We start from the raw sequence: 25160 nt of genomic DNA, 5'->3' as shown, positions 1-25160 counted from the left end.
ACTTGGGCTATGTGCCAGGTGTTTTCACATACCTTAATTCAGAGGGGAAAGCAATAGCTTGTGCACAAAAGCATTCATTCACTAAATGGTTTTCTCCAAAAGACCAAACATATGATGTTCAAATACACATCCTTAAAAAAAGCACACGCAAGAACAATTAGCCCTTGCAACTGTAGTCTGATAAATTATATAAAGGACACCAAGAAGCTTCTTTTGTTTCTTCTCATACGGCAATTGCTCTATCAATGAAAGAAAACAAAAAATTATGTTTTTCAATAGACAGAGGCTACTCCTTGCTTCATAAAGCAAGCCAGAGTTGCCAAGAAGCACTGACTTCGAAGAGAGCTAATTCTCCTTTCTTTCTGCCTGAAAAATTGCCTAAGTTGTGACATCTCTAACTCAATTATGCATCTCTATGAAGACACCATTAAATAGGTAGATCTGAGTATTTCAAATAGATCTGGCAAGAAGCCATTTTTTGCTCAAAATTTTCCACTCGTTCATGCAATGCGTGAACAGTGTCAGGGTTGAAAACAGGAAAAATCACTTGGCTTGGCACCAAGTTCTTCAGGGTGTTTCAGTTTCTGCCCCTTGGCCTGGGCAGACCAGAGAGAAGATGGATGCCTGGCATGCCAGAAGCTGTGATCAGGATACCACTGGACACTCTCACCATGGAGGGTGGGTCACAGGGCGTGAACCAAAGAATTCTAAAACTGATCAGCTCTAAAAGATCCTGTCTCTTAGGAGATAACATTATTCTTATTCAATCAAGAAGTACTTTTTAAAGAAACACTTCACCACTAACACTCTAAACAGTATAGGGGATGATATTGGGTGGAAAAACACAATCATCAGTCATGCACTGAAGAGTAATTCATGAGTTGGATCCAATGTGAAGAAGTTTGGGGAATAATTAACCAATTTATTTTATCAACATCTTACAACTTAAGTATACATAAGAGTGACATATGATAAAAATCTATTTCTAAAGTCTGAGAGCTTTTCCAATAACTATAAAACATAAGAAAGCATGTATTTATTTTTTTAACATCTTTATTGGAGTATAATTGCTTTACAATGATGTGTTAGTTTCTGCTTTATAACAAAGTGAATCAGTTATACATATACATATGTTCCCATATCTCTTCCCTCTTGCGTCTCCCTCCCTCCCACCCTCCCTATCCCACCCCTCTAGGTGGTCACAAACCACCGAGCTGATCACCCTGTGCTATGTGGCTGCTTCTCACTAGCTATCTATTTTATGTTTGGTAGTGTATACATGTCCATGCCACTCTCTCACTTTGTCACAGCTTACCCTGCCCCCTCCCCATATCCTCAAGTCCATTCGCTAGTAGGTCTGTGTCTTTATTCCCGTCTTGCCCCTAGGTTCTTTATGACCAGAAAGCATGTATTTAAATGACAGTGGATTTTTTTTCTTTCTGAGCTTATATAAAATAATGGTGCATCTTAAAATTGTGGCATCTTTGATAGATAAAATATGGTAAATATATAAACATGCGATATATGATTAAAGGTACCACTGAAGTAGAACCCACAAATGTCAAATACTGGGATGATAAGAATTCCCTTCAACACTCAAGCATGTAAATTTGCAGCCTGTTAATAATTTCCAAAGTGGACTATAAATATGAAGTATACATTATTCCAAGCAGAAGTTAGGTTTAAATAAAAGTAAATTCAAAGGAAATGCAGAAAAAATATAATATGACAAGTATACGAAAATACTTTGGGCGCATTTAACCTCCGTTTAAGATTAATATATGAAAGTGAGACCATGTGCCCAGCGTCTCTCCAAGGCATGTTACTTGACTATGTGTTAGCAGAAGAATCATGGACTAGATGAACCATGGATGCGACCTATTATAGCCTAGCACAGATGTGACATCTATATTCCAAATATTTGAGGTTCAAAGTATGAACAGCCATATTAAAATATAGGTTTTTTAGGGTAATTCCCTGGCGGTCCAGTGGTTAGGACTCCTCGCTTGCACTGAAGGGGGCACGGGTTCCATCCCTGGTCAGGGAACTAAGATCTCACATGCCGTGCAGTGCTGCCAAAAAAATTTAAAAATAAAAAATAAAATAAAAGTTTAAAAAAATAAAATAAAATATAGGGGTGTTTTTAATGAAATAAAGTAATCATGGTAGGGGCAGGGAGAGGGGTGTTCTTCAATTACTTAACCAGTAATTGGTTCCACAGCATTTCCACAGCAAACTAATCAGAGTTATATCAAATTTCAAAAGCCATCACCTCTCATGTGAATACAGGTTTGCTTCAAATCTGTTCCAAACCTGATCTTCAGCCCACTTGTCCTTGGGGGAGGCCTGCCCTGAAAGTCTGACTCCTATCCCTGCCCAAACCATTTCAGGCTCTTCTCCACATGCTGTGTAGATTTCCTGCTGACTTCAAAGGCTGCGCTCCATGTGTGGTTACACACATAGCGGAAAACTTTTTAAATGTTTGGCCTTTATTAGAACTTACATGCACCAAAGCTTTTAAGATAAGACCTAAAAGCAACTTTTCAAACCAGACCCCAAAAATACATTCTGTGAGTGTTTTGACAATGATACCTACTTCTTAGGATCTATGTAACATCTCAGCCAATTGACCATGTATGCAGCCCTGAAAATAGTTACTGAACACTTACTGTGTGAAAGTTATAATATAGCATGCATAGGGACCTAAGGATGCAGGTAATGTGATGCATAGAAGTTTATAATGGGGCATATAAAATAATATTTGGAATATCCATAAGGCCTATTTAAAATATATGAGAGATACAGGGTACAAATAAGTGGTTACCAGTGCAGGGGCAGGAGGGGGCGAGGCAGGCAACAGGGGTAGGGAAGTGAGAGGAACAAACTATTGGGTGTAAGATAGGCTCAAGGATCTATTATAAAACACAGGGAATACAGCCAATATTTTGTAATAACTATAAATGGAAAGAAATCTTTAAAAACTGTAGAAAAGGGCTTCCCTGGTGGCGCAGTGGTTGAGAGTCCGCCTGCCGATGCAGGGGACACGGGTTCGTGCCCCAGTCCGGGAAGATCCCACATGCTGCGGAGCGGCTAGGCCTATGAGCCATGGCCGCTGAGCCTGCGCGTCCGGAGCCTGTGCTCCGCAACGAGAGAGGCCACAACAGTGAGAGGCCCGCGTACCACAGGAAAAAAAAAAAAAAACTGTAGAAAAAATTTTAAATGAAAAATAAAAAATGCAAGTAAGGGCTTTAAAAAAACATGAAAGAAAGTAAAATCAATTTAAGCTAGGAAATTAGAAAGGCTTCATAGAGGAAACAGTAGGTAAACTTCAATTTACTAATTCCTCTGAATACAATTGTGAGATCTCTGAGGGAAAGGGTAAGCATTCTATCTCTGAATCCACAATAGCTAGCACGACCCTTTGTTTATGGCAAAGACTCAGGAAAATTTTTATAAATTGAATTAAAATGGGAGGAATAGGAAGAGCAAAAGCATTCTAGATTGAGGAAACAGTATGGGTAATGACACAAGGGAAAGAAATTTGCACAAGGAATGTTCCAGAGAATGGTACCTACAGTGTGTGAAAGGAATGGAAGATTATGCTGGAAAGTAGTTGGTGACCAGATCATGGAAAGCTTTAAATGTCATGCCAAGGAGTTAGGATTTTATTATGTTGGAAAAAGGAGCTGATGATGATTAGAGTTGTGCTTTAAGAGAACTCTGGCAAGGGTATTTACGATGATTTAGACAGGGGTTGACACTGGAAGAACTGAGGCTATTAAACAAGCTATTGTAATAGAGCAGGCAAGAGGAAAATAAGTTCAGAACTGAGACAACAGCAACAGAAGTGGAAAAGCACTGAGAGAGTAAGTACAAAGGCACCCTGAAGTAGAAACCCTACATTTAGTTGGTGTGGGGAGTGGAGACTTGAAGAAAATATGGAAGTTTTAAGGCTTGTTGATTAAGAGAAGTCCATTAATACACATAAGAAATGAGCTATCTGGGGAAGATGATGAATCTATTAGTGAAAGTATGAGCATTTAAGTTGAAATTTCAGCATGCATCCGCAATATGGGAATGGGATCCAGGCTCAAGATTCCAAAGTCACCTGCCAAGCTGAACCCTGATAATGAATAAGATCACAGAGGAAGGAAGCTACTACAGGTTGTTATAAAATATGAGAAATTGCTCTTGCCTTAGCTCTAGAGGAGACTCTGTGAATATGAATGTTTCTTCCTCCTTTCTGGTAATAAAACTAAGTGATCATATTTCGCTTTTGCCCCTGACTACCAGGCTGTTTACATGCGTTCAAGTCCACTATTACGATAATTTTTATGTTTGCAAATTTTCTATTCTCCATTCTTTGATCTTACAGTAGTTACTTTTTCTTTTGTCCTGCTTCTTCACTTCTAATCTTTATTGTTTCATTTTATGTGTCCAATATCTCTATAAATATTTGTTGAAAAAATGAATGAATATAGGAAGCCACCTCAAATCCTCAGTGGAAAAACAGGATATAAATAAATCTAAATTTAAAATGGTTTTATTTGCAGGGATGATAACTAACTTCTTATAAACTAAGGAAATGTTTCTCTCCAATGAAGAAAACTTGCTAGATTTTAAACATCTGTGTTTTAAAAGGGGAATTAAGGAATGATCAATTTCATTATAAAACAATTTAGCCTCGCAAAGATTCCCACTCTAAAAATCCAAGCTACATGCTAAGAAAAATTTTTCAAGAATTAGAAACTTTTGGCAAGCAAAATCTGAAGATTAAAGCATCTCTAATATAGTAATGCAAAGTGTTAAGAAAACACTATTTACAAATATTCAATTTATATACCATTTTTTAAAGAGAGAAGATACTGAATAAACAAGCCACACAATGACAACTCAACAATAAATGTTGTACCCCATTCCAAATTGAGGTGTTTGTACATGTATATTATGTATATTAGCTGTGATCTCTTTGTGCTTTTCTTGGTTCCAGCCTAATAGAAAAGTCCCTTTTCCAAGCTCAGGGGCCTCCACTTAACACTATGTTTCCACAAGTCCTGTCTGTTCTATGGACAACTGGAAGTTTGTCCTCTGCCCTGGCAAGCCTTATCATAAGCTCTGTTAGCTCCTTTCAACCAGTTACCAGGTCCTGTCCTCCTCACTGGCACAACTCCTTAATGCTCAAGCAGCTGGAGACCTTAATGGAAAATATGCAGGTTAGGTCCAAATATACATATTTTCCTTCTACGCCAAATGTATTCCTCCATTCACCCATCCATGGGTCCAAACCAGGGAACCTACAAGTCATTCTGAAGAAACATTACCTTTTGGAAAAACAGCTTTCATTATAGGTCTTTCAAAATCTGTCTTAAATGTTATGCCAAAAAAAATGCAGCATTTTAAATAAAGCAAATGTCCTTGTGATCCTTGCATGGAGACCATCTCTTGGGCATGTTTTGCTACATGTAACTCTTTGCTTAAGCACTATTTTTAAAGCTCATTTATTGAGGAGTCTATGTCCTATGTCCTAGACATTTAGACTTTTTAGACTTTGAAAATGAAGACTTTGCAAATGCAAACTTAGAAAGCCACAAAAGTTCAAGAGCCCTTGACTTTTTGTACACACAACACTGCCTTTCTGGATAATTCTTCTTTATTCAAAGAGCTCATCATCAGTTCAACAGAGCTCTAAGAATCTCCAGTCTTTCAACATACATTTAGTGAATATCTTCTACCTGTGAGTTTAGTGAAGGCTTCCAAGAAGAGATGAAAGCTGTATCTTGAAAAGTAAGTCAAGTTAGGCAGGCAAAAGGGAACCCAAAGAGCTTTCCAGGTAGATAGGAGTATGTGTTAAGCTATGGAGACATGAAAGGTCTTGATGCTTTTTCTAGGAACTCTAAGTAGTTCAGCAGGACTGAACACCACGGTGAACAGGAGGAGCAGCAGGAGAGGAGAATGGAGAGAGGCAGATGGCAGATCATGAGTGAAACAGTGTATCATGCTAAAAAGCTGGGTAACAGAGACTTTAACAGTAGAGTAACGACAAAACTTGCATTTTAGAAAATCCACTTGTTTTTGACTTATGAAAAGGACAATTTCATATACATTTTGAATATAGTTCTCTACTGAACTCACACTCCCATTCCCTCAGATATTCTTTGCCTACATTTTCCCTTCTTCTTTCTATTCCTCCCTCTCCTTCCCACTCTACCATCAGCTAATGCTGTCATTTATCAAATTGGAACTTCCCTATCCTCCCCCTATCAACTCTATGCACCAACTTCTTTATCCTTTAGTTCCAATGGATGAGGTGCCCCTCCTCCTCTTGTAAGAGGCTTTCCACCACAGAACCTCTGGATTCCATCCCCCTGCATTTTCCCAAGGCTTTCCTGACCCTCCCTCCTGTCTTTCTTCCCTGTATCATCTATGTCTTCTCCTGGATCATTCCCACTAGCAAACAAAAATGCTCTAATACAGGGGTACCCAACCCGGACCGCACAGGAGGTGAGCGGCAGTGAGCGAGCGAAACTTCATCTGCCGCTCCCCATTGCTAGCATTACCGCCTGAACCATCCCCCCCCCACGCCCCCCCCCCCCGGTCCATGGAAAAATTGTCTTCCATGAAACCGGTCCCTGCTGCCAAAAATGTTGGGGACCGCTGCTCTAATATCTCCCATCAAAAAAATGTACCCTCCCAAACCCTGTTCCAGCTTTTCCTCAGAAGAGTTGTCTATGCACTCTGTCCCCACTTACTTCCCATTCCCTTCTCAACTCACTCCAAGTTGAGATTCCTACCCCTCCAATAAAACTGCTCTTTTCCCTCAGTTCTAAACAGCCTCTTGATTTACCTGCTACATCTTTGGTCTCTCCTTGCCTCCCTTTGCAGGGTGCCTTTCTTCGGCTTTTCTTCTTTTTCCCCTCTTTCACATATCCTCTCCTGAAGTGATTTAATCTAATCCCTAAGGTTTTCTTTTAATTGAGATATAATTCACGTACCATAAAATTCACCCTTTAGAAGTATACAGTTCAGTCATTTTTAACATATTCACAATATTGTACAATCATCAATGCTATCTAATCCCAAAACATTTTCATCACCCCCGAAAGAAACCCCATACCCCCTAGCAGTCATTCTCCATTTCCATACCCTGCCTTAGCTCCTGGCAACCACTAATCTGCTTTCTGTCCCTATGGATTTGCCTATTCAGGACATTTCATATAAATGGAATATGATATGTGGTCTTTTGTGTCTGGCTTCTTTCACTTAGCATAATGTTTTCAAGGTTCATCCACATTGTAGCATGTATCAGTACTCTATTCATTTTTATGGCTGAATAAAGTTTCATTTATGGATATATCACATTTTGTTTATCCATTCATCAACTGATGTGTATCTGGGCTATTTCTACCTTTTGGCTATTATGAATAATGCTGCCATAACATTCATGCACAGGTTATTGTGTATACTTAGGTTTTCATTCTTGTCGGTATAATGCATAGGAGTGGAATTGCTGGATATTATAACTATATTTAACTTTTTAAGAAACCGAAAAATTGTTTTCCAAAGTGGCTTTACAATTTTACACTCCCATCAGAAATGTATAAGGAATCCAATTTCTCCATATCCTCACTGAAACTTGTTATTGTTCATCTTTTTCTTTTAATCATACCCATCTTAGTGCATGTGAAATGATATTTCATCGTTGCTTTGATTTGCATTTCCCTAATAGCTAATGACACCGAGCATCTTTTCATGTGCTTATTGGTAATTTGTATATATTCACTGGAGAAATATCTATTCAAATCCTTTGCCCATTTTTAAATTGGGTTGTCTTTTTATTAAGTTATAAGAGTTCCTTATATATTCTGGATACTAGTCCTTTATCAGATACATGCTTTGCAAAAAAAAAAAAAGTCTCCCATTCTCTGGGTTATCTTTTCATGTTCTTAGTAGTGTCCTTCGAAGCACAATAGTTTTTAATTTTGATGAAGTCCAAGTTATCTTTTTTTTTTTGGTCACTTGTACTTCCAGTGTCATAGCTAAGAAACCACTGCCGAATCTAAAGTCATCAAGATTTACACTTGTGTTTTGCTCTAAAACTCTAAGAATTTTATTGTTTTAGCTTTTGCATTTAGGTCTTCAATACATTTTTAGTTTTTGTATATGGTTTGAGATAGCGTTCCAAATTCTTTTGCATGTGGGTATCCTGTTGCCCAGCACCATTTGTTAAAAAGGCTACTCTTCCTACCCTGCACTGAATTGTCTTGGCATTCTAGTCAGAAATCAACTGACCATAAATATAATAGTTTATTCCCAGACTCTCAATTCTATTCCATTGATCTGTATGTCTATCCTTATGCCAGTACTATACTATTTTGATTAATGCAGTTTTGTAGTAAGTTCTAGAATTGGAAAAGTGTGGGTCCTCCAACTTTACTGTTTTTGTTTTTGTTCTTCCAAGATTATAATACCATTCTTATAAAGGGGTTCACATGAAAAAGGCAAAGAAATGTGAAACACATGGTAAATGTGTGTAGGGCATGAATCAGAGTTCAGTCAAAGCACAACAGATAACCTGGAGAAGCTGGGCCATTCAGGGCCTTTTATGCCATGCCAAGAAGCTTAAATTTTATGCTATTGGCATTAAGAGCTGAAAAGTTTTCACTAAGATAGTGACACCATTTAATTTTAATTTCATATCAATCATGCCATGGCTGTGTGGAAGTTAGATTGAAGGGTTACAGATGGGGAAGGCATTAAGTATATTGCTATAGTCCAGAAGATGAATGATGATAACTTGAACTCAGTTAACGGTTGTAGGAATTAAGCATCACTGGTAATAGGAATTAAGCATACATAGGTGATTAACTTCAGAAATACTTAGAAAGCAAATTAAGCTGTTTGGAGATCATCAGTGACCTTGGCAAGGGCAGTTTCAGTGTACTGATGGGAAAGGAAGACACATTTCATTCCTTATCCACAGCTGCAGAAATAATAGAACTGTGAAAGTAGTGATTAGTAGCTCCCAAATCTGGCTGCTTATCAGAAGCACCAGAAGAGCTTCTGGAAAAACACTGATTACTCTTGGTTTAACTCTAGACCCACTGAGTCAGTCTCCATGAGTGGAGCCCAGGAACCCATATTTTGACAAGTTCCTCAGGTAAATCATACACACACATATCTATATACTTGCTTTGGGAAATGTTGAGATGGACCATTCTTTCACGTATTAATTATCCCTTGTAATTCAAATCTACTTGGTTCCTGGGTTCAGAGAACAAGAGTTCAGATAGTAAAAGTTGGCAAGATAGTATGGGAAGGAAAGAGCTAAGCTAACACAGCTGAAGAGGGCAGATGTTAAAACAGAGAATCATAAGTACATTTATATCATTAAAAAAATGGAAGGGAATTACATCTAATATCTTATAATAACCTATAATGGAATATAACCTGAAAAAAAAGAATCACTATGCTGTACACCTGAAACTAATGCAACATTGTAAATCAACTATACTTTAATTTAAAATTTTTTTAAATAAGTAAAAATAGTAGAGAAGTACAGGTGAGAGAAAGGATAACTCAAAAACTAAGGCACATGGGCTATAAATATTAGTTTATCAAGCTAAGAGCATTATTTCAAATACAGTCAATATTATCTCACAAGTGTCAAATAGAAGTATTTCTAAAAGCCATGATCTTTATGCCCAGTACCAACCCATCTTAAGTTGGGTCAACAGTTTTCTTAGTGAAAATTCAATAAAAATTAAGTACATAAAACAGCATTGTGCAAGATACTATGGGGAATACCAGTAAGGAGTTTGCAGTCTGCCTCAGGGACCACAAACTACAATAAGTCAGTCAGAAACCTTGAAGAGTTAAACAGCATGGAACTAAACTTAGGGAACCATCCCTAAGTCATCGAGAGGTCAGAAAAGGCTGCAATCTGTGACTTCTGGCCCCATCTCAACTTATCAAATTCTTAGACTCTCCTGCTCATCTCAAACCCTACCTCTTTGATGAAATCTTTCCTGGACTCTCCAAAGAGGTGTGATATTTTCCTTTAACCATTCAGACCACTCTGTACCTCTAAAGACACCCAAATTCTATCTAAACTTCCATTTCCAATAATAATCATAAACACATAACTGTTGCTATATGATAGCAAGAATCTTCAAAGTCAAGAACCTTCAGAGGCTCCACCTGCCTCCCTTCTACGCCATGCCAAGAAGCCAGTCAGTCTTTAATCCCCAGCCTCTATCCTTCTGGTGATGGAATACTTACTGCTTCACAGGCAATTCATTCCATTTCTCAACCGTTCTGTTGAGCAGTCTCCCTTATGTTAAGTTTAAATCTGCCTGCCTATAACTTTCACCCATTTGTTCTAATTCAGTCTTCCAGGGACATAGAGTCAATCTCCAATTAACAGCTCCTCAGATATTTGGAGATATCATCCTGACCCAGCCAAGTACTTTCTAACAAATGCCTTGCATAAAAATTGTTAGCCTGATTACCCTGATAATGACAGCATGGTGCATATCAATCCTGTACCCTTCTGGGTCACGAAGTTCTTTGAAGGAGCTGTTATATACATAGAGGCTCACACAGTTTCTGGCATGGAGTGGACTCTCAAAATATGACTGTAAATGACTCAGTAAGTGAACAAATCCACCTGCTATTAGAATTTTCAAACGTTTCCTTTCACAACTGGTTTAATCATCTACCTACAACCAAACAAGTTTATTAAACTCTCTCTGCCCTCAAAAATCAAATAAATGTCATATAAAGAAAATATAAACTCAGATATAATTTGTCAGATATGCAGGTTAAATGAAACATCTTAATAAATAAGAAACCTCAGTGAGAGAAAGACAATTTTTACTATTTCTACTATACGCACTCTTGAAATGTCTGAGTTTTTATCACATATACATATTCTTTTTTCAATTAAGACAGTCAATTTAACAAAATATTAAAATTTCTTCATTTTAACTCACCTAGAGAAATAGTATAGTATAGTGTGAATTCTGCCTTCCATAATACAACCTATTATTGAAATATAGAATTAAATAAATGACTAGAGGTAACATTAATCTAGTCCAGAGGCATTCAACAATTTTGAGGACAACCATAGTAAGAAATACATTTTATATTGCTGCATGGTAAACATATACAAATATACAACTAATACAAAAGTTTCACCATACAGTGCTTATCATCACTACCTGGAAGGTACTCTGATACTTTTTTAAGGCTGTTGCAACCCACTAAATTGATATCACATCCCACTAGTAGGTCACATCCACAGTTTGAAAACCTCGGATCCAGTCCAACATCCACCCCATCCTCAACCAATTTATTGATGAAGAACATATGCTTCAGCTTGGATAAATGTATAGAATCACGTAGTTAGTTCATTCATTTAGCTCCTGCTATATGCCAGCATTGTGTTATGGAAAATGACCGATGAAACACAGCTCCTGACTTCATGGAAGCTGCAAACATTTGGACAGAGAGACAAGGCAACCAACTGTACAGTAAGATCCCTGTGCAGTGAAGTATGAACGAGGACCACTGAAGAGGGGCTCTAAATCAGACAGGGAGAGCTGCAGAAGACCAGTGGGGTGACAGTAAAGACCAGACTAATCCTAGCTCTCCTTGCTTTCTGCCATGTTGCCTCAGCTTATCTGCGGTATTTCTTTAACAAACATCCAGGGAACACCTACAGTGGGTGTAAATCAAATCCACCTCAAACTAGATAACTCACAAATACTCCTAACTCCCTCAGCAGTAAGATTCCACTGTATTCTTTCTTCAAATCTTTTCTCCTCCTTTAAATATATGAAAAGAATGGACCTCAGTTTTATTAACTAGGTAACAGAAACAGACACACATACACACAAAGCTCTAAGCCTCCTCTGGATAACCCAAAGCTATTCTTACACAAAGCTTCTGAGGCATACCTAGCAACACAAAGATAATGTAATACCAAATGGAATTAGTTAACTAGCTCAGAGCTAAAATTGGAGGTTAACAGTTGTGGAAATGTCAATCAAGTCAGGATATGAAACTTTCCATTGAAAATAGAGTCACTGGGTATTAGTTCAACACCTACTGCAAGAATTTTGATACTTCTCTAAGGTCTAATAGCACCAGACACTATTATTTTTCTATCTTACCTCCTGATCCCTTGTCTGTAGATCATTTCTGTTCCTTGGTCTTAGCTCATATTCTTGCTAAGTCGTCCTGCTTCTCCAATCAGACTCTCTCAGTTGTTTTTGCCACTTCTACCTCCATCTTTGCCTACAACTTCATCTAACATTTCCAAAAGATAAAGATATGCTAAGAATGGTTTATTCCACATCACAGAATCAAATACTTTGCTTAAAATTCATCCTCTAGAACTTATGAAAATAATTTCAGCAAGATTCATTTTAATTCTATTATCTCTATGTTATTAATTCTACTTATGTTCATTATCTCTGGTATTTGCCATTTAAACCCTAGCATGTCACTTAACTTCTTCTAGTTCAATCTTCTACATTTCTAAATTGAAGTTAATAAAACATGCCTTCACTATGCTCTAAGGGATATTGTTAGGATTAATAAAAGAATAAATGAAAAGTACTTTGGAACTCTTGGGAGGGAAGAGTATACAAACGGGATTTATGTTGTATATATCTGTTTAAAGAAAAAAAAAATACCCTGGGGTTATGCAAAATGTGGACAATGCTTTCTTTTAAAAAGGTCCAAATATACTTTAAGTTAGTCTGATCTAAAAGTTAGTATTTTGATGCAGCTGTGATTTTTCCCACATGCACAAAAAAGAGAATTTGCAAATACACATTACTATCTATTCTCTCCTAAATTTGCTTTTGTTTCAGAAAATACCCAGTCTAGATAAAAAACTTAAATAGCTATCATTTATTGATTGCATTATCATAGACCAGACACAGTACTATCTATCCTCTCTCCTAAATTGACTGTTATTTTTAAAATAGTTGGAAAACGTCCATTCTAGATAAAAGACTAAAGCTAATAACCATTAAATGGGTTCTGGTAGCAATTCCAACGTGGGGAGGTGGTTTTCCACACCGACAATAAGCAGTACGCCGGACACCAGCTGGGTATCCTACAATTCAACTTAATTCTGACACTATCTACCTGGAGAAAGCATCAGATTTCACAGGTTGACAGCTCAGTTCCACAAGACCACTCTCTCCTGCAACTTCGGGCACCAATCACAAGCCCAGGTTGTTAGGTGTGTTTCTAACCCACGAGCTACAGATTGGATGTTCCCATGACCTCCTCCTTGATTCAGTCAACTTGCTAGAGCAGTTCAGAGAACTCAGAGAAGCATTTTACTTATTATATTACTGGTTTATTATAAAAAGATACATATAAATCAGGAACAGCCATATAGAAGAGACATACAGGACAAGGTATGGGGAAAGGGTGAGGAGCTTCCATGCCTTCTCCAGGTACACCACTCTCCCCAAATCTCCACGTGTTTGCCAACCCAGAAGCTCTCTGAACCCTGTCCTTTGGGGGTTTTTTTATGAAGGCTTCATTACAGTTATGATTGATTAAATCATTAGCCACTGGCAACTGATTCAACTTGAAGCCCCACTCCCCTCCCTAGAGGTTGGGGGTGGGGAATGGGACAAAGTTCCAACTCTCTAATCACGTGGTTGGTTCCACTGGTAATCGGCCCTCATCCTTGGGCGCTTTCCAAAAGTCACCTCATTAACCTAACAAAAGACACCCTTATCACCTTCAACACTTCGGAAATTCCAAGGGTTTTGGGAGCAGTGAGCCAGGAACTGTGAACAAAGACCAAATATATTTGAGAATTACCATGTGAATGACATGTCATGTGAATGACAAAATATATTTTTTTTCTTATAAATCACAATATTGCAGCAATCATTTATTAAATGCTTATTATGGGTCATACGCTTTACATCATCTTACTTGGAACTCACACGCACATAAAACAATGAAGTCTGTATTATTGTCCCTATAATGCAAATGAGGAAATTAAGTCTCAGTGAAGTTCAGTGCCTTGCTGAGGAGCCATGTGTGTATCCAGTATAGAGTCAGCGGTGGGACGGACACACCTACCAGCAAAGCCGGCACTCTATCACCAGAATATGATGACTCCTTTTCAAATATTGGCTTTTTGAGGATCTAAGAAAACAAATATCTTAAGTAAGATTAGGTACCCATCAAATTACTTATTTAAATGAATTAGTCTTTTCAATTTCAAGCCAAGGAAATTATAGACAATGAGGTCCTTCAGAAGCCCTACTAACTTCTAATAGGTGTGTATGTGTTATTCCCCGGGGATATCATGACCTTGAAGCTCCGGGAAATGAAAATAAGACACTGTCACAAAGAAGCACTGAGACACACACACTTCAAACTCCTGGAAATAGAGAATCTTCAGCAGAGATGTTAGAAGAAAAACAAAATCTAAAGCAATCCTGTATCATTCATAAAATTCATGGACCAAATAAGTCATCCTTTTCCTCAACAATTATCTTGCCTTTCTTGTTAACATTAAGAATTTAACGCAACATTAATGCTTGTTGAAACTGTTAAAATAATTTCTGTGACATTGATGGGCCTCACCCAAAGAATACAAACACAAAAAACTATTAAACAGGCAAACTGAAAGGTAAGGATTTGCTACCCAAATATATATCTTATTTATTATTTCTTTTAAAGCATGCTCACTTGTTTTGTTTTTTATAAATTTATTTATTTATTTTTATTTTTGGCTGCGCTGGGTCTTCGTTGCTGCGCCTGGGCTTTCTCTAGTTGCGGCAAGCAGGGGCTACTCTTCGTTACAGTGCGTGGGCTTCTCATTGTGGTGGCTTCTCTTGTTGCAGAGCATGGGCTCTAGGCACGCGGGCTTCAGTAGTTGTGGCACATGGACTCAGCAGTTGTGGCTCATGGGCTCTAGAGTGCAGGCTCAGTAGCTGTGGCACACGGGCTTAGTTGCTCCGTGGCATGTGGGATCTTCCCAGACCAGGGCTCAAACCCGTGTCCCCTACATTGGCAGGCGGATTCTTAACCACTGTGCCACCAGGGAAGCCCCAAATATATATCTTAATTTTAAAAAAATCTCACCCATTTCTTTAAATAGTAACCTTTCCATTTATATTACTTATTCATACACAACTTTTCAGAAGCTTTCCTCGGTTTAAGCAAGGTCAATCAGTGACCAACCCAGGCACAACTTTCTAGATATGCCCACCTGGTGTGAAAATATTAATATTGTGTGAAAGGGCTTCCCTGGTGGCGCAGTGGTTGAGAGTCCGCCTGCCAATGCAGGGGACACGGGTTCCTGCCCCGGTCCGGGAAGATCCCACATGCCGCGGAGCGGCTGGGCCGGTGAGCCATGGCCGCTGAGCCTGAGCGTGCGGAACGGGAGAGGCCACAACAATGAGAGGCCCGCGTACCGAAAAAAAAAAAAAAAAACCAAAAAACAAATATTGTGTGAAAACATCCACTATTTCATGTAGTCTTTTCCTGGGCCCATCTGTTTCCTAAAAGTTACAATTTACTCTAGAATATATTATCTCAGCCAAATTACCTGGACTAAACCTGAGAAAAATCCTGTTCCCTGTCTCTTTACCCTATTGTGTATGGGGGGAAAAAAATCATTGCTGGTCTACCATCAAGAAAAGTAATGGAGGGGAGTATCAAGGAGGAGGAAAGAGTGGTCCAATGGAATGGAATGGGAAAAGGAGGTGGAGAGGATGAGAGGGAGGCACTTTAAAACAATAAGAGGAGGAAGAGAAAATGATGAACTGCCATGGGGCTCCCAGTTCTGAACACCAAGTTCCAAACTCAACTGTGATTCTATTTCTGACCTTGGGCCAATCTCTTGTTTCTCTGCATCCCAATGTAGCTCCAAGAAGTGACCAAAATTAAACCAGGAGAAAGTTTTTTACAGAACCTAATGAAAAGCCAGTCCTCACTACTGATTTTAAAAAAGCTAAGCCAGCTATGACCAAAAAAACCAAAATTGCCAACCTGGTATTAATAAACCTTCTAATTTTTTGGAACAGTTTAATTCAATAATACAAATCATTTAGTATCAACCTTCCCTTTGCCTTTACCCTCCTTTCTTTCTAAATACCTTCTATTCTCAGGTTTGCCTTTAGAACATTTTCCCTGACATTTTGTCTTCCACTTGCTCTACTACTTTAACTAAATGCCTTATTCTTAAAGAATAGAATTCCATCTCCTTAAAGATCCTTAGTGAGTCTGATCCATCCCACCTATCTCAATGCATCCAGTTATATTTTTAATCTCTCCAACCTCTTTTCTTTCCTGCTACTCTTCTCTCAGGCGCTCTCCAACATACAGTGTTCTTTGTGATTAAGTGACAGTCTAAATTCAATGCCTTGTTGTCAAGTCAGACACTGAGACACAGATCACCAACTCCCTGCTTTGACATCGATACTTCAGTACATGCAGCCTTGAGCTAAAATGATACCGACTGCCAAATGACACCGAAATCTCAAATACTGTCTGCTTTCCACTATATCACAATTCATTTTCAGAATTGTAGTTTTTCAGAGTTGTTTTCTTTTTCACAAAAATAAAGTGACATAGTAAAAATTTTGTCCCATTTAGTTTGCATTATACCCAACTGCCTTCATTTTACAAACTCTTTGAAAGTTGTGGTCTCAGAGCTTATGCTGTCAGTTCTCTTTTTATATATACATCAGCTCCTATACATTTATACTTCCTTCTACGTTCTTACCCAGTATACTTAGAACTCAGTAATATATGCTCATTGACTTCCCTTGCCCACATTTCTCAAGAGTATCAATAGGAGTCATATCCAAGGCTAAATTCCAGCTTGGCACTTGCTAGCCATGTGACCTTGTACAAATTATTTGTCTCTCTAACCCTGAGTTTCCTCCCTCATTAACATGGGGATGTGAAAACAAGCTACAGAAGGCATGGAATGTGTATAACAGAATCCATGCCTGCAACCAAGTAAGGCGAAGCAAATATTGGTCTCCTTCTTCCTTCCACTTTATAAAAATGTGTTTACTATAACATAATCCTTGAGAATTTTTAAATGAATGCTAACTGTGAGAAAAAGCAAAGCAGACTTAGAGATAGGCAAAACTTTGGCCATATAGAAAATAAATTGAATTGTTCTATACAGTACATTAGCTCAGAGTTCTCTTGACTTGGCTCTGGTGGAAGAGGAAAAAAATCATCTATTTCTTTTAGCTGCTTGCAGTCCTCTCTTAAAATTAATCATAATAAGTAAAACAGCATAATTTAACTGTACTTATGAGCCCTAGCACCAAGTACTTACTACCTAAGACAAACACTAATATACTAAATGTATGTCCCATTGGTAGAGAGCCCAATAGCCTACCTTCTAGAACAGCTAACTACTAAGTTTCCATTCCTCCAAAGTTTTGGATGACGCCTGCCCAACTTCATTCTTAAAGAAGTTAATGGAGTGCATTTTTTTGATATCTGTTAATCATAAGTAAATTTCAAAACAGAGATATCCTATGAAGTCCAGTTCACCTAGGTATATTGCTTCTAACGAATTATTGATAATTAAGTTGATTGTTATAGTTAAATCCTACCAATTGAATTTATGATAACCTAAAAGTATATTACATAATGTGAATTCAGCAAAAATATCTTTGTAATTTCAGGTTTTAGCAATTCATTGTTGGATGAAACAAGGTTTATGTTTCTGACACTTCAGTTTAATAGACCCTTGAGAACCATGAAGTATGATTTTCAACAATTATCACATTTTAATTGTTAGCACCCATTTACCTAATAACTTTAATACTTGGAAGCCATTGTTGAAAAATAGTCACTAATTCAGATGCTTTGATATTTTTAAAAATCTTTTCCCTCAATACAAACCTATTTCTGAATTAAGAAGTTTACTAATATGCATGCTCTGTGCCTAATCTTACTTGCAATTAGAGAACTCTTACCTCAATTTTTAATACTCTCTTGAAATCAGTCAAAGGATTTAAGAATAAATTAGTATCTATCGGGGGCTTCCCTGGTGGCGCAGTGGTTAAGAATCCGCCTGCTAATGCAGGGGACACGGGTTCGAGCCCTGGTCTGGGAAGATCCCACATGCCGCGGAGCAACTAGGCCCGTGAGCCACAACTACTGAGCCTGCACGTCTGAAGCCTGTGCTTCACAACAAGAGAGGCCAAGATAGTGAGAGGTCCGCGCACCGCGATGAAGAGTGGCCCCGGCTTGCCACAACTAGAGAAAGCCCTCGCACAGAAACGAAGACCCAACACAGCCCAAAAAAAAAATAAAAGAGCCTACAGAAGTGGTTATTCTTTAAAAAAAAAAATTAGTATCTATCTAAGACATATAAATGACTTTGGATTTTTGAAAAATTATCTGGTCACATCCATTCAACAATAGCATTAAATGGCTCACTTTTAAGGTTCTCCTGTGAAACAACTCTAATTTGATAATCAACATACCCATCTTTAGAAACCTCACAACTAAATAAATAAACCTTATATGACATTCCACATTGAAATGTACTCCCCTCAACATAGTCACTTTATCCTTTATTTGATCCCCATTAGTCAAAAAAACCTATTCTACTTGTGCAAAATTGAAAGTCTATTTACCATTTAGGTTAGAAGAAAATAATGTGAATCCTCTGGCTATATAATAAGCATTGAAGAACTAATGTTTCTAACAAGTATGTCATTAAAAAACATTTACACTTTAGCAACTAGTAGTACAGTTTTCACTTAACACCTCTATAAACAAGTTATATTCCCTATCAATACATACTTAAATAAATAACCCAATTATATCCGAGAGCTCCCTTCAAGAATGTCTAATATGAAGAAAAAAACTTATCTTTTAACTAATGTTGTTTCTGCCTAAGGGGTTGCCTCAAATCCTCCATGAAATGAGGCAAGATAGACATACATAAATAAATATGAATGAAATTATTAACATAGCAGTTTCTTATTATTTTAGGTGGTGATTTTAAGTGTGATCAAAAAAAGAAGTTAAAAGTATTTATCAGAGGAACTGGTAAATCTCAATATGGAGGGGGTTTAATACAGCACAGAGGTTTTAGAGCACAAGTATAGAGCCCAGATACCTCAAGTTGAATCCTAGCTCCACTGTTTTTATGTTAAATTTACCTTCAGCAAGTTACTCAAAGTCTCTAAATCTCAATTTCCTCCTCTACAAAACAGAACTCTTAAGAGTACCCTCCTCGGGCTTCCCTGGTGGCGCAGTGGTTGAGAGTCCACCTGCCGATGCGGGGGACACGGGTTCGTGTCCCAGTCCGGGAAGATCCCACATGCCGCGGAGCGGCTGGGCCCGTGAGCCATGGCCGCTGAGCCTCCGCGTCCGGAGCCTGTACTCCGCAACAGGAGAGGCCACAACAGTGAGAGGCCCGCGTACCGCAAAAAAAAAAAAAAAAAAAAGAGTACCCTCCTCTTCAGGGATTTATGAGGATTCAATGAGATTATCCATGTAAAAGCACCTAGAATAGTACCTGATACATAACAAGCACTCCATAAATGTTGACCATTATCATCATCAACGTCTCACTGCACTGTTAAAAAATAAAGAGGGGTGTGTAAAAGTAGTTGAATAAATTCTTCTGTACACAAACCAGACCAATGGGCAGACCCCAAGCCATCTAGTGAACCCCTATATTCAGACCATGAGTCTCAGCTTCTATTCATTAGACCTTAAGCTGCCTCTCACTGAGAGCATTATATCTCATCTGAACACCCAAAAGAACAATCTGGTTACTCACACTATATTACATTAATATGTAAATTCATCACTTCAGCAAGAAAAATCACAAACAAGTAGTTCATTCATGATTCATTTTATTCATAATAATCTCAAACTTGTCACCCCAAAATTGGATTTTAGAGCTACAGTTAAATAAACTAACCCATTCACATCCAAATTCACTCAGTGGTGTCAAAAAAATCAATATAAACAAACAAACTGAGAGGAGAAGAGATGTTTAGTCCACTAAACATGAAATGTTAACTATTAAGGAGAAAATGCATCATTATTTTGAAGACCAGCTTAAATGATGAGCAAATGCTTAATTTATACAAGTAATGACCCCTTGTTTTATGACTGTTCAATAACTGCACAGAGGTCAGAGTCTTAAAATGAAAACAGCTACATGTAAAAGAGGAAAGTTTCATTCTTAAAGAAAAGAACCTTATCTTTATTGGAAAATTTCTGGATAATAAAAAGATAAAAGGTTATAGTAGAATACGAGTAGTTTTTTCCACCTAGGATGAATCTCCTAACAAAATAGAGAATTCCTTTTTCCCCAAGGTTGGTTTATAATTAGAAATTAGATTCCTCAATAATTCAATGACCGAAAACTTTATTAAAGTCAAATGACCTTTTTAATTAATTTTCTCGTAATATATAAGCTCTGCTGGCAGGTGTCATCTCTACAGATAATAAAGCATTGCTATGTTTACTAAATGAGTTTTTCCCTTTATGTCCATCCTTTTCTTTGACTTGACATTCTTACAGTAATTAATTATTGGTAAAGCTTTAAAAAGTATAATAAATTACTAGTGTATTCTGGTAAATGACGTCCCTATTTTTCATTCTATCATAAAAAATGTTCAAGCTACAATATTTTACTCTTCCAGATTTTTTTAAATTCTCATTTGAAATGAGGATAGTTAATGAGGAAAAATGTTTACAATTTTATTACAGCATTAATGAATATATTCAGGATTTGAAAATCTGAAGAACAGAATTAAGATACATGCATAAAATTGACATTAGGTTCAAAAGCTCTTGCCACAAAAAGTGCATTTATAAAACAGACTCATCCAACTAAATATATGAAAGATGCATAAAATATGGTCACTGCATTTGAATTACTTACAATTTTAATCTTTAAGTATTTGTTTAAAAAACAAAAGTAGCTAAATGACAAGTAAGGCATACTGTTAAATGCTCTAGAGTTTGAAAACCCAAAAAATGTTGTCATCTAAACCTCACCTTCCCTATAGATACCACTTTAAATTTAGTGAATTTCATTGGCAATAAATCAAAGAGAGTAAAACCCTTAAGTATGTGACTGTTCTGTGTACATGTTTTAAATCACATATTCATCCATCACTTCACCATAAGTCTATGATGACGTAGGCAAAATGCTTTACCATCACTTTTCTCATCACTCAGATTAATGATAAAACCAAGCAAAGTGATTAAGTGACTTAGTCAAAGATACCAACCGTCAGCAATTTTACTTTTTTTTAGTTGGGTTTCTTAGTTTTCTAGTTCAACAGAAAAACAAAAAACAAAAAAACAAAAACCCTAAGAGTATCATCTGAGAGACAGAGCATCATCTGAGAGAAAAGAATATACACTTTATGGATACTAGCATTCCCAAAGGAGATATAGGAATATCTAAATTTTACACATCACCAAACACTAACAAAAAAGGAAGAAAAAAAAAACCCAAAAAACAGGAACTTTCTGAATACCAAATAAAAAGAGTAAAGTACAATCTCTGTATTGTACCCTCTCTGGCCCACTCTCTCGGCTGTTGTACATTTCTACCTGGTTTACTGCTAGAAAACAGATTTCGGCTTTCATAATGCTTTCTAATGGGCTTTTCTTAGCAAATGTCTACACTGCTCAGGCAAGGCCGTTAAGGTAACTTAATCTCTCATGAATTGCTCAATGGAAAAAATGCTGATTCCCAATTTAAAAATTAATTCTTTAGTTTTTTCTGAATTAAGAGTAACTACGAAACCTGTAACTATAATTTAGATTCAGCGTGTTAACTTGAAGGCTGGCAGGACAAATAAAAGCTTAAGGAACCGAAGATGATGCTGGGGGGAGGGGGCGCAGAGAGAGTGCGAGAAAGATGCTCGTCCCTTCCGAGATGATGCAGGAATGACATGGCACCTGGACAACACAAGTCCACGTCCACCCCCCTCAGAGTCTGTGCCTCGGTTTCTCTGACATATGCCTGGATCTGTGAATAGGTGCACACGCGAACACACCACCTTTTATTCTTCGACTTCTAGAGAGGAGAATGGTGGGGAAGCGTCGCGGGTTAAAGCCTCACCACAACAAACGGTTTCTTTCTCCTCGTACCCCGCCTCCCCTGCTAGGGGCAGGCGACGACTGTCCCGAACAGTAGACAGCTGACAGGAGCCGAGAATCAGGGCAAGAAGGAAAGCATCTCGGGGGGGGGGGGGCGCGGGGGGGGGAAGGGCGGGGAAATATACCCCACAGCCTTGCCGAGAGCCTCCGGGAGGCTGACTAGAAAAGGAGGAGGATATTGAGCTGGGAAAACAGAGGGGGACTGCGAAGCTCCCGGGCGCGCGACGCACCCAGGCTGCCCGGGGCTGGTGCACATCGGGCGGGGGAAGTCGATCCCGGGGCGGACCCCCTCCCCCGACTCCCAGACCGGAGGACCAGGAGGAAATGGCTTTGTATAGCAGGATGAAAGGCAGACAGGAGAACCGCCAGGCAGGGAGGGACAGAGGATGCCCGGAGCCGGGACGACCCCGCCCGCCTCACAGACACCTCCGCTCCTCCCTCCGTTCCGCCGCAGCCCCTGGTCCAGCCTCGTGCTCCCGCCGTCCACGCTCGAACGGCCCGGAGTGGGGTCGCCCCCACCCCCACCGCCCCACCCCCGCGCCCTGCACACTCACCTGCCCACGAAGTTCTCGAGCACCGAGCTCTTGCCGGCGCTCTGGCCGCCCACCACGGCGATCTGCGGCAGCTCCAGCAGACAGCTCTGTCCCAGCGAAGAGAAAGCGTCCTGCAGACGGTTCACCAGAGGGATCAGCTCCTCCATCTCCCGGTTCCCCATTGTGCCTGCGCCGCCGGCTGCCCGCTAGACCCTGCTAGTCTCTGCGACCTGGCGGGTAGCCGGGGCCACGCAGCCCTCGCCGCCGCTGCCGCGCTCAGTTCAGTCAGCCGGGTCCAGTCAGACGTCGGATCCCGCCACTGTCCGGCCTCTAGTGCGCTCCTGACAGAAACGGCCCCAAAGCGCGCCTGCGCAGGCGAGCGGGGGCGTGGCCTGGCCCCGCGGCAGCGCCGCCCCGCCCGCGGCGCGCTGGGCGTCTGCTTTGCCCTAGTATTCCCAGCCAGACATCCCAGCGCGGCGCGCACGCACTGCCTCCCAGCTGCGGCCAGATGCCACCGCCTCTGTCGTCTGATTTCAAGGCTCAGGAGCAGAGTTACAGCACTTGGTCAGGGAATGGCACAAAATCAGCAGCAGCCGGCGGCACTGTTCCCTTTCAGTAGCTACAAAGCCAAAGTCCAGTGGAAAGCCCTACCACCGGTAACAAGTCAGCACTGTCGCCTGCGGCAGCACCTCGGCTGCCTCCACCAGTGCACCGCCTCCAGAGTGCACCTCCCAGAAGGAAATCTCTCGTTCTCACGCCCCACTTCAGAACCCTGGCTCTTCCTGGGGTAGCCGGCCTTTTGGAGTCTAAATTCTTCAATCTGACATCCATTTCAGGCCCTGCGTAGTCTGACCCTACTTAATCGTTCAATTTTAACGGCTTGGTCCTCCCGGCCCCATCTAAGGAAAGGTGGAGTCCGTCGTGCTTACCCCGCACCACTCCTCCTCTTCAATCTACCAAGCTCATTCTGTCCTTTGCGACCCCTCATGCCATTTCTCCTCTGATCTCCTTCTATAGGCTCTATCAATAACCATGCACTCTGCACCCATTCTCTTAAGTTTAGCGAACTGAGACTGTACGTTGGGTCCTGTGCGTTGTGATGGCGACACAAAGGATAAATGCATGCTTCCCTTAGCCTCCTTAGAGGGATCCTCTTTTCAAATACTGATACTCCTCAGGATTTAATTCATGGACCGTTTTAGTCTACCTGAGGACTTCCCATGGCTTTAACTACACATAATGGCTAGGGGCTACAGAATCTAAATAACTAGCCCACCTCTCTCTTCTGGGCCTTAGACTATATTCCCGTTGGTCCTAGACCTCACTGCCTGAATTAATTTATCTTCACTTCTGACTTAATTTATTCAAATCTGAACTCATCTTTTCTAGTCTCAACACTTAATGCTATAAATTTTCCTCTAACCATAAAAATACTTGTATAAAAATGTCCATTATAACCAAAAAACCAAGAACCCAAATGTCCATCAAAAGGTGAATGAATAAACAAGTGGGATATATGCATTCAGTGACAGATTCTCAGCAACAAAGAGGAGTGGATTCTGATACAGCAACAACTTTGTTGAATCTCAGATGCATTATGTTGAATGAAAGAAGCCCAAGTACGTATTGTATCATTCCATTGATGTGAAGTTCTGGAACAGGCAAAACTATTCTACAGTGACAGAAGTCAGAGCAGTGGTTGTCTTTGAGGGGTGAGGATTGACTGCTAGAGGCATGAGAGACTTGTGGAGGTGATGGAAATGTTCTATATCTTGATTTGAGTGTGAGTATACATTTACCAAAACTCATCAAACTAAACATTTAAGATCTGTGCATTTCACTGTAAATTATACTTCAACTTTAAAAAAAAAAGAAGAAAAGAAAAACAAAACAGAACACATCATCTTCTCCAAGGTAAGTGGGATGTCTGCCCAACAGACAGCAATGTCTGCTTTTTCTAAGAATCACTCCTCCATCTACCATATGGTTGAAGCCAGAGCAGTCATAACAATAAAATGGCATTAGGGCAACTAACTGTGTTGTGGCCACAGCCTGATGCACCAAGGGAACACTGACTCATGCTGTATCAATCAGAGACCTTTCCAAGTACTACAGAATTCAGAGAGAGAAAGAGAGAACTATGGAACTATGGTTAGTAATGTTTTCATCTACAGAAGGGAGATGCAAAAGATGCTGGTCTTCAGAGAGAAAAATTAAATACAGAAAGAGAGGAGCAGAGAGAAATCCTAAGGTACTTATGTCTTCATTCTAGTTAATTTCTGAGGCTCAGCTACGAAGAGTACCACCCAGTCCCAGTCCAGAATCTGGAAGTCATTCCAACTCCCTTTCTCTCTTTCTCCCTCATCCCCTACCTCAAGTTGGTTCCCAAATCATGCCCTTTCTACCTCCCTGGAACCCATCTCCTCCTCCTTTTTGCTGTCAGTGCCTCATTTTTACTGTGAT

General features: G+C 39.5%; 1 protein-coding gene across 6 annotated transcripts in view; it reads right to left on the bottom strand.

The window, feature by feature from the left end:
* The window catches only part of DNM3 (dynamin 3), a gene marked incomplete at both ends in the record, with an annotated part of 567700 nt that extends 544821 nt beyond the window's left edge, over nucleotides 1-22879 (bottom strand). For all 6 annotated transcript variants that reach the window (XM_082656445.1, XM_082656448.1, XM_082656446.1 and 3 more), the window contains one exon: nucleotides 22719-22879. In XM_082656445.1, the coding sequence (XP_082512571.1) occupies nucleotides 22719-22879 (161 nt within the window). The remainder of the gene's footprint in view (nucleotides 1-22718) is intronic.
* Nucleotides 22880-25160: the final 2281 nt, after the last annotated feature.

The sequence above is a fragment of the Grampus griseus genome (assembly GCF_964374135.1).
Source record: "Grampus griseus genome assembly, chromosome: 1".
NCBI classification, from domain to species: Eukaryota; Metazoa; Chordata; class Mammalia; order Artiodactyla; family Delphinidae; genus Grampus; species Grampus griseus.
This window is presented reverse-complemented; position numbering and strand designations above follow the sequence as displayed.